The 14876-nt window shown below is 40.3% G+C and overlaps 1 protein-coding gene across 1 annotated transcript in view; it reads left to right on the top strand.

Moving 5' to 3' along the window:
- cntn3a.2 (contactin 3a, tandem duplicate 2) overlaps positions 1-9192 on the top strand; it is a 47876-nt gene extending 38684 nt beyond the window's left edge. The window contains exons 15-22 of the mRNA XM_037684251.1: positions 378-527; positions 607-677; positions 1233-1467; positions 1908-2017; positions 3501-3687; positions 4933-5045; positions 5153-5321; positions 8974-9192. Of these exons, the coding sequence (XP_037540179.1) occupies positions 378-527; positions 607-677; positions 1233-1467; positions 1908-2017; positions 3501-3687; positions 4933-5045; positions 5153-5321; positions 8974-9071 (1133 nt within the window). The 3' untranslated portion in view covers positions 9072-9192. The remainder of the gene's footprint in view (positions 1-377; positions 528-606; positions 678-1232; positions 1468-1907; positions 2018-3500; positions 3688-4932; positions 5046-5152; positions 5322-8973) is intronic.
- The last annotated feature ends 5684 nt before the right edge of the window (positions 9193-14876 follow it).

Here is a 14876-nt window from a genome sequence, read left to right as displayed (position 1 = left end):
GATGGATGGATGGATGGATGGATGGATGGATGGATGGATGGATGGATTATACAAAGATAATGCAGCCACAAAAATAAGACCTTGTCTTATTTCTGCCGGAAATTCAGTTTAATACATAAAATATAATGAATTATGAAATCTTATTTTACACAGTTGTCCAAGTTTTGAGGAGCTGGACTTGCGCATTTTAATATATTTGTCTCGTGATAAAAACTCTTTTTTTCTATTCCTTGGAAAAAATTCAAAGAACACCAATACAAAATATAGACAGTAAATATTTAAAAAGGGACAGAATGAATGTGCAGATGTTGTAATTGAACTTCTGTCCTAAGTCTTCCAGGATATTTTCTGCTCATTTGATCTTTGTTTTTGTGTAGTTCCAGAGGTGATCGATGGAAACACCCTGACTGCCACTGTCGTGGACCTTAACGCCTGGGTCGAGTACGAGTTTCGAGTGTTGGCCAAAAACAGCGTTGGGATTGGAGAACCTAGTCCCGTGTCAGTCAAGACGAGGACAGAAGATGCAGGTGCACGATCATTCATTCATCTTCTATTCCTCATGTTTGATTTTATGCTTGTGGATCCGACAAGGTCTTTGTTCTGTAGTTCCAGATGCAGCACCAGGTGATGTGGGTGGAGGAGGTGGAAGCAGATCTGAACTGGTCATCACATGGGAGGTAAATCATCAGTCTTATGTTCTAATCCTTTTTATCCTTGAGTGATGTGCTTAATATTTCCACCACACCCTTGTTTTATTGGGTTATGGGTGTCATAAATTTGGAGCCAATTGACGGCTGTCGCTGCGGTCGTTTTCATTTTTCTTAAAGAGTCTACAACCCAGCAGTTAATTTCGTTTATGAAGCTAGGATCAGTGTTGAATTACTGCTGCTGAGTCAAGACTGCAGAGCTCAAATCCAGCAATCATGAACCGGCTCGGTAGCTGAAAGATAAGATAATATTGTCTGAGTCATTAAGCGTTGAGTTATCTCACCGGTTTCCCATTTAATTAAATGCAGAATAACTTTTTATTTAAAAAGCTGCCTATATGATCTGTAATGAGTGCAGGTGTTTTTAAAATGATGTCCTACGACTCGTTTTGTTTTATCAGGTGGGTCACTAAAGTCGTTTGAGCACTTCTGAGTTTGCGGTGGTTGTGTGAGCCCAGCGCTGGAGTGAATGGGAGTGGTTTGTATGTATTTTAATATCACTATAGTTTTGTGTTTCACTCTCAGCCTGTTCCCGAAGAACTGCAGAATGGCGAGAGCTTCGGTTACATCATTGCTTTCCGTGCATTTGGAGAAGTTAGCTGGACCCACGTGGCCACCTCTGCCCCCGGCGCATCTCGCTATGTATACCACAATGACAGCATTGCACCCTTCTCCCCATTTCATGTCAAAGTTGGCACTTACAACAGCAAAGGGCAGGGCCCCTTCAGCCCCGCGTTGACCATTTACTCCGCAGAGACTGGTAAGGATGGAAGCGTGGGGGATCTCTGCAAAGCTATAAAGCCATTTCTCGTTTTTGAAAAGGACAAAATTATGAAAGTGGTTGTACTGCATTTGTTGCATTAGGGCTGTAGAGACCATTTTTAAGGGTAGAAAAAAAGTATAAAGCGTGGGACACAATTGCAAGAGATTTTATGTAAGGGGAGGCAGTTTCTCTCTAAATATCACCACTCTCGCTTAAAAGACTGTATCAAGGTAAAAAACCAGTTGGCATTTAGATCTATGCCTCCGCGCAGCCTGCTGAGAGGGAATCAGTGTGTGGTGTTAGTCTATTTACCAGCTGCACCTTTTTTTGTGATGATTCATCTAAGCAATGATCAAATTTTCAAATATAAAAATGTGAGGAATTTACTCCGCTCATCTCTGCGCGGAAGCGCTCAGTCTCGTGTCGTCTGTTTTCAGAGCCAAGCGGAATGCCGGCGGGAGTTTGGGCCAGGAGTGCCTCAGCCTCCGAGATTGAAGTGAATTGGCAGGCTCTCTCCTCCACCCCTGAACGGGTGCTGGGCTATGAGGTACTTTTCATTCATTTAAATGGAAACTGATATCACACACAACACAATTCAAATGCTTGTCATCACCTCTGTTGTACCTGGAAGCCTTCGCCTTTAAACTGTGTCGCCATGGAAATGGCTGCTTCGGTTGGGCGGCTGGTGTGGATAGAATTACACTTCTTTGTATCAGCATGACAGGAAAACATGCCAGATGGGTTTTAAGAAGAGAAAGGAAAATTGTCCGTTTATAGGCTTTCTGATGTTGGTGTCATTTATGAAAAGGCATAATGCAGGGATCCGTGGTAGAAAGCTTCATGTCAGAGCACCAAAGGATGCCACTGGACCACACCAGAAACTGTAGAACCTCTGAGAGCTCGTGGTACGGGGACCCTTTTATATTTTTTATTGGTTGGAAAGCTCATATGAGATGTGTTAGCGCTCAGGGTACGTGTTGGGGACAACTCTCAGCTAAGAACACACCAAATTTAGGTCAATATCTTTAAAGCTGACTGAGTTATGCGTTTGTTAAGGTTCATTAGCTGTAGCGGCCATCTTGAATCAGGCTGAATCCAAAAGTTATATTGTCTAATTGCACATCCGGAGGTTACTTTCTGAAAGTTTTAATAAAATTCATCCAGTGGTGCAGGAGATAGTTTGCCAACAGACACACACAGAGTTAATTACATTATCACCCACATTTCATTTTGGCAGGTAATACTAAAGTATAATGGGTGTCATCTAGGACCATTTCTTTTCAGGCTTTCAGTTGGGCGTGATAACAAAATTAATATTGATTTTATTCCAAACTTTAGTTGGAATTTGATCCATAATAAACTATTCAAAAGCATATTTTAATCAGTCAGCTTTCAATTAGTGGAATGATTAATACTTCCTACCATTTGCATAATACTGATGTATTGTAGAGCTGAATAACGATGCAATAAATCCATGAGCGACTTGAGCGACAAGAAAGAAAAGGCCTTGATTGTTCCTTTCTGGAATCGCTTATTTGTTTCATTCATTGATCAGAAATGATTTACCGCTGCATGCTTCTCTGCTGGGGAATTTCTGCTTTTGAATGTTGTTTGAAAAAAAAAAAAAAATGCTAAGGAAAAAATAAGAATGAGAATACATATACCACTGTCTACAATATCCACAATTTGTTTAAACATTTTTAAAATGATTAGTTCGTCAAACGAATCTGTGAAGTTGTTTAAAGAAAATAATTAATTTCACGCCAACATTACAGAGCTACCGTTTTATTGGCATTTTACTGTAACTGTGATTCCTGAGTTATTACAATGTGCAAAAACTTTTGATATGAGATAAGGAAAACTGACCTCTCGCTGCAAGACGCAGCCAGCAGTCTCATTTCAAGGCAGCACGTTTCTCTCGGGCCATTGGGAACGATTTCTAACATGGTCTCAGGCTGCATGAACACACTGCTCCAATTCAAAGATGTCTCTTTCAATTCTATGCTGTGACACGTTCTTTGTCTCTGAAGGTGGTTTACTGGGAGGATGACACCAAGCCAGAGACTATGGGGAAGGTTAGAGTGCCATGGAACCAAACCTCGGTCACAGTGAACAGCTTGGCGGCACACACACAGTACTTTTTAACAGTCAGCGCCTTCAACACGGCGGGCACGGGCCCCTTCCTTCCTGCGATCAACGTCACCACAAAAAAGCCACGTGAGTTGCAGCACAACTTTTCATTCAGCCTTTAGTTATACAGGTTAGTCTCATTGAGTCACAAGGACTCATTTTCAAGAGAGACCCGTTAAATAAATGAAAAACCTTTGACTGCAGGGCTTCAGGGTGTCTCACAGGACTGACGCAGCTGGACAGAACATGTGTGAGGCAACAGTTACAGCTGTTTGTAGCTGAATGACGAGCGAGCCGTGTGGTCGCGTTCGCCAACAGTTTCTGGAAACTACGCCCTACAGTTGCGTTCAAAGATTGTATAACTACCGCAGGCCATGTGCATTCTAATGCCATCGCACTGCGACTACTTTAAAAGTGACTTTGTTGCACAACTTTTTCAAACATGTTCAAAAATTCAAGTGTCAGGACTGTGGGGCGGCTGTGGCTGAGTGGTTAGAGCAGTCGTCCTCCAATGCAAGAGTTGGGGATTCAATTCCACCAGCAGTCACATGCCGAAGTGTCCCTGGGCAAGACACTGAACCCCTCATTGCCTCCGATGTGTGTCCCATCGTCGTATGAATGTGATAAAGCACTGATTAATCTTTGTAAAGATCTAGTAGAGTGCTGTATGAATGGGTGAATGAGGGCACAGGTTATAGTGTAAAGCGCTTTGAGTGTCTTGATAAGATAGAAAGACAATATATCAGCATAGTCCATTTACCATTTGTGAGACTTTAGAAAGACGTTAAGTTAAATCAGGTCATCTGGACAGATTCTTCCTGGCTGAAACGTTTCGTCCCTCATCCGAAAGACCTCATCAGTCCGAGGCCCGCCAACAAAGCCTGACGTACAAATAGCACCTTTTCCAAAGTGGTTCAAACCATTCCGCTGTGGAACTGCGGAAACCAGCCCCTCACATGTAAAAAGGGACCATCAGTCCAACAATCGATCATCAGTATATAACAATCAACCGTCAGAGGCCCGATGGCCACTTGCCATTCATCGAACCAGCCTGAGGACAACACAGCCAAAATGATTAAAAAGAGTCCTGATGTAAACTCAAAACTAAATGTTAGCAGAGGCGGCAGCTATAACGGCTTTGAATTAACTCTTTTTTTAAAGATTTTTTTTTTGTGCAGAAGATATCTGATGTGTGTTGATAAATGTTTTCATTCTCTATTATCATTCCTGGAAGCGGTCTGATATAGTGTTATGATAATTCCAGTTTACCGATGAGACTGTAATTTGTTTCTGTGTTGACACGTGGAGATAAATAATTTTTTTATTGTGCAGCGCCAGCCCAGCCACCGCAGAATATTGATTGGACCCTAATTGGCTCTCAGCTGTCTCTGTACTGGGAGCCGGTGGTGGCAATGGAATCAGAGTCAGACGTCACAGGCTATCAAGTGCGTTTCTTTGTGATAACATGTTTATTAATGCTCTGGATATGGCTGAGAGTACACTCAGGCTCCAAGAATGCATATTTAGATTGTGTCTTCCTTTCTTCATTCAGCTTTCATACTGGAGACAGAGACACAAAGAGGTAAACACGTTGACAACAGGCAATTCAACAGCAGAGCTGACCCTCCCGGAAAACGACGAAGACTTTATCATTCGAGTTCAGACGTTGAGCGAAGGAGGACTGGGTCCAGCCTCGGATCCCATACGAATCCACAGACTCAGTAAGCTTTAGCTTTTTATCATTTGTATTTTACATTTTATATTGACTTTTTAAAGAGAAATCACACAACACTTTTTAATTCTGACAGAAACATTTAGTCCCCAACATTACTAATGTCCTTGCTTCCCTCCCTGGGCTCGTCTGGGCTTTTGTTTTGCTGAAATGTGCAGCGCAATCCATCTCTGTCGCCAATTCTCTGTTTACAAGATGTTATTGCTATCCTGTGGGACAGGGTTTTTTTTGCCTTTAAAATGTCGAAGTTCTATTTTGTATCCCTGAAAGCAGCAGTTTAGAGAGAGTTAGAGCTCTTTACTGGCTTTTCTTTTACAAATAAAAAGCTACTCTTTGGACAGAAAGTGAAATATGTAGGCCAAACACATCAGCAGGTAAAACATAAAGCAGAATTTAAAGAAAGTGTTATCTCTAAAGTTGTTCAGAATATGTCTTTGGCATCAGCTAGATGTATTCTGTAAATAAATTGGAATTAATTTTCTCTAATTATAGGGAACGGTTCGTCACATTACAAGAGTGAACTAGCTCACTTTCATGTACCGTATTTTCCGCCGTACAAGTCGCACCGGCGTATAAGTCGCATCAGTCGCATCAGTCCAAAAATGTCTAATAAGGTGAAAAAAAACATAAATAAGTGGCTTTGTCGTATAAATTGCATCTATTATATGTCACCACTGACACATCGCGTTTGTTATGCGTCACCGCTGACCACCCAGAAACATGGGCCGGTGTTGCCCCAAAAATCGATTTGTTGCCAAAATGGCACCACGGGTGTGCTCACGGGAGGACTTTAATAAGAATTTAACTAGAATAACACTTTGAAACAATTATTTGTTTGCTCAAAATTATAGCAAAGGTGTGTCTCAGTTTAACTTTTCCTTATTAAATGCACTTTAATGGTCAAATCAGCTGCATTTCACTTGGGCGACACGGCAAAATGCAGCTGATTTGATGTTTGATCCAGGAGTTCTGGAGTGAAATGAAGGTGGCTTTGTATGGCAAGCCAAGTGTCTCATTAATAGCCACTTTTACCTATCAGTTATACAATTGGCTTGCCAAAAGGCTCGAGGGCCCTCTAGTGGCTGCTAATGGTAAAGTTTAATATTTTCCATGTCAGAATTAATGAACTCGTCAGGTCTCCCCCAAAAATCGGGTTATAAATATGAGGAGAAAACATATATTAGTCACTTCGGTGTATAAGTCGCAGGACTTGCAAATTTATGCAAAAAGGTGTGACTTATACGCTGGAAAATATGGTAGTTTGAATGTTAAGAGGCAAACTGCATTGAGTTTGTTTCCCACTTTAAGGCATATTTAAAAGAGATTTATAAGGAATTGTTGAGGTTTTACCACATGTTCAGTTAGACTTTGGAACATCAGTCTGTTTTTTAAGTTTGTTTGTTTTTTTGTTTACTGTTGTGGGAAAAAAAGGGATTCCCAAAACAATCGGGTGTAGACTTCATCAAATTTATTACAAAGCTTTGGAGAACGGTGAGCAATCACTGAAGATCCATTCATTTACAAGTACACATTTATCAATGCCTTCACCTGTCTGAGGTTCTGATCCGTTCTGACTTCCCAAACTGAAAAGTTAGTTTTGTAGAAACACCCAGGCGCCAGCCTCCCAGCCCCTCCATGCCCTGTCGAGCTGTTATCAGAACCCAGCTGCAGACAGAAGCGATGAGGTATACGGAAAGCCGAACAGCTCCCAAGGGCTCTCTGGAACCACGTCACTGTAATCATATCAATCACACCTTGAGGATAATAAAAATGATCTCTTCCTGTCTCTTTACTGACCGGTCACTTCAAGACTGATTATTACATAGAGTAAAGATCATGGAACATTTTACTATCATTCATAATAACGGTAAAAGAGCAGTGCATTAATACATGAATCAAATAAAAGGATGGAGCATGGTGAGTGCAAAAACACACATTCCCTTGACACTGCTTTGGCTGTTTTTACACTCGTTTTCTGCTCAGTTCTTGCACTTAATTTCAACTTGTGTAGCGTATGTTCATAATTTTAAAAACGTGGACAAGGAGAGGTCTAAAAATAACCTACCAGAGATGGAAAAAAATCTGAAAGTCAAGTCTTCAAGATAAAAAAAAAAAAAAATCCAATGAAGATCAGACACCAGACCTGACAAATGCATCGCTCTCCAGCTGATCATTTACTGTATGTCAGGATTTTGGGTAATAGCTTTTTAGGAATTGTTTTGTTGATGCGTCAATACTAATTCATCTGTCCAACTGTGGAGTGTTTATAAACTGACCTAAAAGACTGGGAACAAACTGTGTCTGTGACCTGCTGCTGGTAATAAAGTGCTTCAAGATTCAATTTGAAATTGGCGATTTGCCAAGTTGTTTGTTAATTGCACACAGAACACCGGTTTAACCCTTGAGTTTTGGAGGATTTCTCTTCCTGAATCAGTTATTGGATCATGTTAAAGGGATAGTCCACTTATCTTTGAGGTGATGTTGTTTTTATTAGTTATCAATAGTTGATGCCTCATCAGTGTTCTTTCACACCAGTATAAAAGAGCATTTAACCCATCACACGTGAGATGCACCCAGGTGGAGCAGCAGGCAGCTATGTAAGCGCCCGGGGGGCAGTTAGGGATTAGGTGTCTTGCTCAAGGAGTACCACAATATATGGGCATGGCGGGGAGTTGAACCTGCAACTTTCTGGTCCCGAGTAGTTTGCACTTCCTCTACACCAGCTAAGCCTATTTAGTTATAGCCTGAATAAAGATAAAATTAAATTAAAATTAAAAACTGCCGCTCATTTGGCCAGCCATTAGCCAAGCCCGGACAAAGATGTTTGCCTCTTTCAGTGACTGATAAGGTACAAACTATTGACAACTACTAGACCAAACATCACTTCAAAGTTGATTAGACTATCCCTTTAAGAGGCTTAACAAGGAAAAATAAAAGATCATCCAACTGAAAATGTTCCTGGTACTGGACTCAATATGATTAGAAATGCAGTCAACGTCTGCCTACTTGAAATGAAGGTATTAAAATAATGAGGGATGACTCAGGACTTTTGCACAGAACTGTATAGACAGCTATGTTGCCAAAGAGACAAACACAAGACTAGAAAGTTCCTGGCGAACCTTTGATGGGGACTACCAGGCTGCTGCCAAATTAAAATTTTGATTTGACAGTCCTATGTTTTAGGGTACGCTCTCAGCTTCCACTATGCCAAGTTGCCACTGAATAGCTCTAAAAATGGCTGAGTTTTCATATTTTATCCTTTTTAGCTAAGGTGGCCATCTTGGATTTTCAATTTGGATTCAGCATATCATAGGGAACGTTCCCAGCTATAACCTCACCAAATTTCAGCTCTGTATGTGTAAAAATGGCCGAGTTAAAGCCATTTAAAAGTAGCGTTGGCGGCCATCTTGGACTTTTGATTTTGATGCAGCATTTGATATAACATCTGTGGGGGTACACGTTGCGGTTCAGGCCGCATTAAAGCTGACTGAAGAGTAAGATATAAACCCGTTTGCAAGGTGAATATTAACAGGCGTCTACCTTTTAAAAGGCAGTCCCCAATTACAAATAATGTAACACTTGGATGCCAGCTGACATCTTGTCGTTTTGATGATGATGATGATTGTGTGTGTGTTTTGCAGGTATGAGTGCTCGTGGCTCCACAGCCTGGAGTGTGGACGTTTCTCCGCTCTCCTTCTTCTTCACCATTGCAATACCTACATTCAGGTCAACGTTGTGACACTACTTTGCTCTGCTTCTCAACATTTACTTTTGATATTTTTCTAATAATTTCTGACAATGGCCATGTTTCCTTTTGATTCTTTTTTTTTTTTTTAAGATAACAGTTTTGTAAAAGTATGCGGCAGTATAAGGATGGAGTGAGCTGTCAGACAATTAATTAACATTAAATGCTTGTTTTTGTTGTTGTTTTTTGATGTGGGTTTGACAATGTTGCCAGATGGGAACAATATTCTACTGCAACTTTTTTGTTTCCTCACTCTAGAGCGATAACAGATGCCTTACTTCCATTCATGTGCCAAAGTAGTTTCAGCCTCCCCCTTGTTATAACGCAGATAGCAACACACTCCTGCACATTCAGCTCATTGCAGTTTGTTGTTGTCGAGGACTCGGTGTACCTTGCGGAGGATCTCAGTGAAAGGTTGCAGTTTGTATTTTTCATAATCACACTTAAATTAGGATGTCTAAACATGTTCATTCACCCATTTACGTGCCTTTGGAGATTCTTGTAACGGCCTCACATAAAGACGCTGGCAGTTATGTCACGGATCATCCTGCACCTGCAGCCATTTTTATTTTAACGCACTACATTAAAAATATTTTATAACACACATTAGTGTATTAACATTTTACCATGTAATGTCTGATTTTAGAAGGCTAAGGGTAACACGAGGTAACATTGTAACACGTCCTCCTCCTTGTCATTTTAGTGGCCAGGTGCTTGACTGACTCGACTAACCTCTGCACATTATTCTCAGAGGGGGTTTTGTTTTACAAAATTAGGACTAAAAATGATCAGCCAACAGAAAAAGTTAAAAGATTTAATTTCCTTGCGCATCAAGAAAACACTAAATCATAATCTGGTTCCAAACGTGAGAATCGGTTGATTCTCTTTACATTATTGAACTACAATATATTTGCATCCATAACCAAAAAGGTTATCCTTCAGAAAGTTATTACATAAGAATTGTCATTACTGTTTGTTTTTAAGAGTTAAACAAGAATTGAATAATGAGTTTAGGTTTAAAGTCTTGCAGCTTGAAGATCTGAGCAGCAGGTGATCTACAAAACTGATACAGTCTCTGTAGCATGGCGCGAGAAAAAGGCTTTATGCTGGTTTTGGAATCATGTGAAATGGATGGGAATGATGTTGGATTTCCAAGTCAAAAGTGACAATAATATTGATTTGACTGAATAGATTGACGACAGAATTTCACAAACTGCTCCACTCTGAAACCCTGACAATATTTTAGCAGCAGGCTGGTTCATCTGAAGGCCTTCAAATGGATTGTGTGCTCGTAGAACATTAGAACTTGTTATGAATTTAATTAAACATGATATGACAGACGGGTTTAAATAGACACTTGTGAACACATGAAGCACAACACAACAGAAAGCCACTTACAGACTGTAACAGATGGGTGAAGTCACCACGGTTCTCAGGTCTAACACATTTCAATTTACACTTTTTGTATGCTCCCCTGCAAAACCTCTAATTTCCCTTACAGGGATCAACAAAGTCACTGAATAAAAGGAGACCGACGCTCCATAGGCAGGGCACAGCAACCTTACTGTGCAACCTGTCGCTGATTCAACATGTTAAATGTGTTAATTCTGCTGAAGACGGGGAAGTTAAAGGGATCTCAAAGAGCCAATGGTGCCTTAGACACAAAACCACACAACAGCTGTTCATCAAAGACCCAGATGTTCTCAGTGCCTGATTTTTGGCTTGGTGCATGAGGCTTCTGTACCCGGCTAATTAAAGAACAACCTAGGACTAAATTAAAACAAGCTGGAGCAAAAGAGTTTTTTATTTAGTTTTTTTTTTTTTGGTAGCCACTCTGTATCAACCTTCGCTTCCTTTGCTCGTTCCTTAGCTCTCTTTGCAGTGTTTTTACTTATAAAAAATAAATGAGTTACATTTTACCAGTCTGAAGTGGCCACGGTCATGTGAGTGCATCATTTGTAGTGCGGTTTTTCCTGTTTCAGCAACTTGAACAGATCATCTCAGTAAAGTACACACCACTGGGTTACTACACAAGCTGCAGTTCAGCTTAATTCATGTTTTGGACAACTTTGGGGGAAAAGTGTCCATTTTTTAAATAAAATCAATTAACTGTTTCAAAATTCAACTTAAAGTAAATTAGATTTAATCCAAGGTTTTGCTGGTCGCACATGGTCGTACAGTCGTACTTTCACAGTAACGTGACTTCTCAGAACCAGTTGCTACATTCTCTCTTCTGTACAGTCAAATGATTGCTCTCACCCAAACCGATAATCTCACATTCACCTCACATCCACTTCACACTCACTTCACACCGCACGCCAGGCATGAAAAGGTGAGAAAGTAAGCTGGCTTTGAACCTCCATCTCATTTGTTTCCTAACACAGCCGTGCATTTACAACCGAGTGAGACCTTGCAGATGTATTTTGTGAAAGACGAGACGCCTGCCATTATCATTAGCTATATTTAAGCAATTATTACATTTTAGCCTTTACTTTTGCCTGGCTGTTCAAAACACATGCACGCATCTTCTTTAAATCTTGTAACGTGTTATTCTCTGCTCATAATCTGAGACCACAGACAGCATCATTCCCAGCTCCATGTTCCAACGTGGGAAATGGAACAAGATGTGAACAATTATTTGTCGTATGTAACGCTTTGAACAACCTCAGTTGGGAAAAATGTAGTTTGATTCTGACCAGACTGATGAGCTAACATTGAATCTGAGTGAGGCTAAAGTCAAAGTGGACTGCTGCCACCTTATAATAAATAAATAATAATAAAAAATGAATTATTAATGTGAATGTTACCCAACAAATCTTCCATCGCAGTCCATTTTACCTTACGAGGTTATTTACACAGAAATCTATGAATGTCTGAAAGTGCACTTTACTGACAGCAGCAACTGAGTGTGGCACTTCTGGACGGAGCTTTTAGGATACTTCTGCTAGAATAACCATATAATATGAACTGACTTTACTGTAAAGATTTACTATTGTACTAACCAAAGGTTTACAAGACAGTGGTGAGACCAGCTTTGTCGTATGGTCTGGAGACAGAGACATTGACAACAAGACAGGAGAAAGAACTGGAAGAGGCAGAAATGAAGATGTTGAGGTTCTCCTTAGGAGTGACAAGGATGGAGAAGATTAGGAATGAGATCATCAGAGGTACAGCACAGGTTGAACAACTGGGAGATAAAGTTAGAGAGACCAGACTGAGATGGTTTGGACATGTCCAGAGGAGGGACAGTGGGTATACTGGTAGAAGGATGTTAGAAATGCAGCTGCCAGGAAAAAGACAAAGAGGAGATATATGGATGCAGTTAGAGAAGACATGGAGGTAGTTGGAATGAAGATACATAGGTAAGAGTGAGATGGAGGAGAATGACCATTGTCCCCTGAAGATGGAACAGCGGAAAGAAAATTATCTCGTCAATCCGATCAGAACTAATCAATATTTCTCCCAATTGGGGTTGTTTAAAAAGCTGTCAACAACAGGTAAGACATTGCGTGTTCAGACCTGCTCCACATACCCCCCCCCCCCACCCTTTTTTTTAACAATCTGAATTGTTCCCTTAAAATTTCAAATCTTTTGGCTGCTTTCATGTTGATTGGATAAACGTGGTCAGAAAACACAGATTTCTCCACCTGGAGTTCTTGGAAATACTGGCATGCATTTTTAACAGAGATTTCAGAGCCTGTGTGATATATGGGAAATAAAACTGACTTATTTATCAATAGTTGGGTAATGGGTGGTGGTGGTGGGGGGTGTGTATTAGTTCCAGTCCCTTTCTACATCCATCTGGGCAACACTCGATCAGTGCCAGTCGATATGCCTCATCAGCCATTGTAGCTGGGACAAGAGTTTTAAAGTGCTGCCAATTGTGCCAGTCTGTTAATTGAAATCTAGCCACCAGCTTAGACATCATTTGGCTCAGTGTGTGGTCAGCTGTGTTTTAATGCTTTGTGAATGTGTCCTTTGTTGTCCGTTGTATTACCGGCCTCCCTTTTTAGTGCGGTGCGTGTCGTCATTGTTTGTTTATGTCGTTCGTTCGGTGAAACCCTGCTGCTCAGGTATTCCAAGGTGCTTCACTCGATCATTCAGCAGCTCCGAAATGACGAGCGAATAGATCAGAGCGGTATTAGCACCGAACACAATGGGCTCTTTAATGTTCTGACGTGATGAATGGAAAGCCTGATATGGGCCATGATTTAGCAGACATTAAAACATCTTAATAAATTAGAGCAGGCCTGAGGGGGGTTCAGTGGGGAAAGGGCATGCGAGTAATGGCACTAATGACACCGGCACAAGACTAATATATCAGGATTTAGGAATCAGGATAGTTCTGTCAAGATGACACCAGGAGAGGTCTGTGTATGTGCGTGTGTAAGACAGTGTGTGTGGGTTTGTGTGCGGTTATTACCTTAGTCCAGGGTGTCATGGACAAGTGATTTCAAGAGGCCCATTTTGCTCTTTAAAGGAAAAATTGTTTAAACCCTCTTCTTGTTCTTAACCATAGCCCGACGAAGCTTAGCGAATACTCAAGTTGAATAGTACAAGGTCAGAGTCAGGGGGTGGGGGTGGGGAGAAAAAATGAGTAAAAGGCCTGTTATTTGTTAAATCATCACAAATTGTCATAGCAAAACGGAGGAAAATCAGCAAAAGTTTCATCTCGCTGGATAAAACATACACTTGGAAGACTGAAAAGAAGTTGTTTTGATTTTTTTCTCTACTTGTCTGATTGATAATTACCTGAAAGCTGTCTTTGGATTTTGTCTTTTTTGTTACTGCCTTTATATATGAGCAACCAATATATATATATTTTTTGTCTTTCATCACAGATCTGTTGTTAAACAAACAGATGCTAACACAAGAACATCATCTTTCTGGCTGATGTATGGATTAAATGAACCGTGGGGGGTGAAAAAAGCAGCATTTGTGTCTTTGGTACATAAAAGCATTTCCAGCCTCTTTGTTTTGTAATGTACTTGTATTGTGGAGATTATTTGATTTTTTTTTTCCTTCTTCTTTTTGCTTTTTTAATGTTTGATATGGTTCTTGGCTGTTTTTGTTTTTCTTCCAAAAAAAATCTGCACAAAGGTCAAGTGTTGTTTGAGAGCCACTTTCTGCCGCTGCAGCTTTAAAATCTTCTTGCCTTCATATTATGGATTATAGTGTCTTTTGCAGGGAAGATGCAGCTGAGGAGACATATGTGGCGTCCTCTTTGAATCATAATCCGAACAATAACCAACTTTTCCTAACAGCTGCTATCACACACAGTCTTTTGGTGTATTGTCCCAAACCCAACTTATTACAAGGTGGTCAACCAACGCACATTGGACAACATCTACTGTTTGTCTTTTTGTACAGCTTTACCTTTTTCAGAAATGTCTAAATTGATTGCGAAACAACTTATTTACCTTTAAAAATCTGTCAATTCGAGCTCCGGGTGACAACGCTTGGCCTTTTTCTCTTGTGACTCTTCAGTATTTTACCGTCCAGGTGATCTCTGTGAGATCGTATCATTAATGTTTTCACATTGAAAAGTCATCAGCTGATCTCGATACGCTGAACATGTGCATGTATGATATTGTTTGGTGCATTTGATGTTTTCTAAATGAGAAAGTTAATAAAAACAGTTCACTGAGATTTTTTTCGCCTGAATTTATTTTTTTTATATATATTTTTTTATATATATTTACTTCTTTTTCTTTGTTTTGTGAATACTAGTGTCATTTTCAGCATCAGCAGTTTTAGTATATTTTACTGCAGGGGGTAGTTTGAGTGGAGCCTTGGAGC

The sequence above is a fragment of the Nematolebias whitei genome, chromosome 11, assembly GCF_014905685.2.
Source record: "Nematolebias whitei isolate Nwh7 chromosome 11, NemWhi1, whole genome shotgun sequence".
Lineage (NCBI taxonomy): Eukaryota > Metazoa > Chordata > Actinopteri > Cyprinodontiformes > Rivulidae > Nematolebias > Nematolebias whitei.
This window is presented reverse-complemented; position numbering and strand designations above follow the sequence as displayed.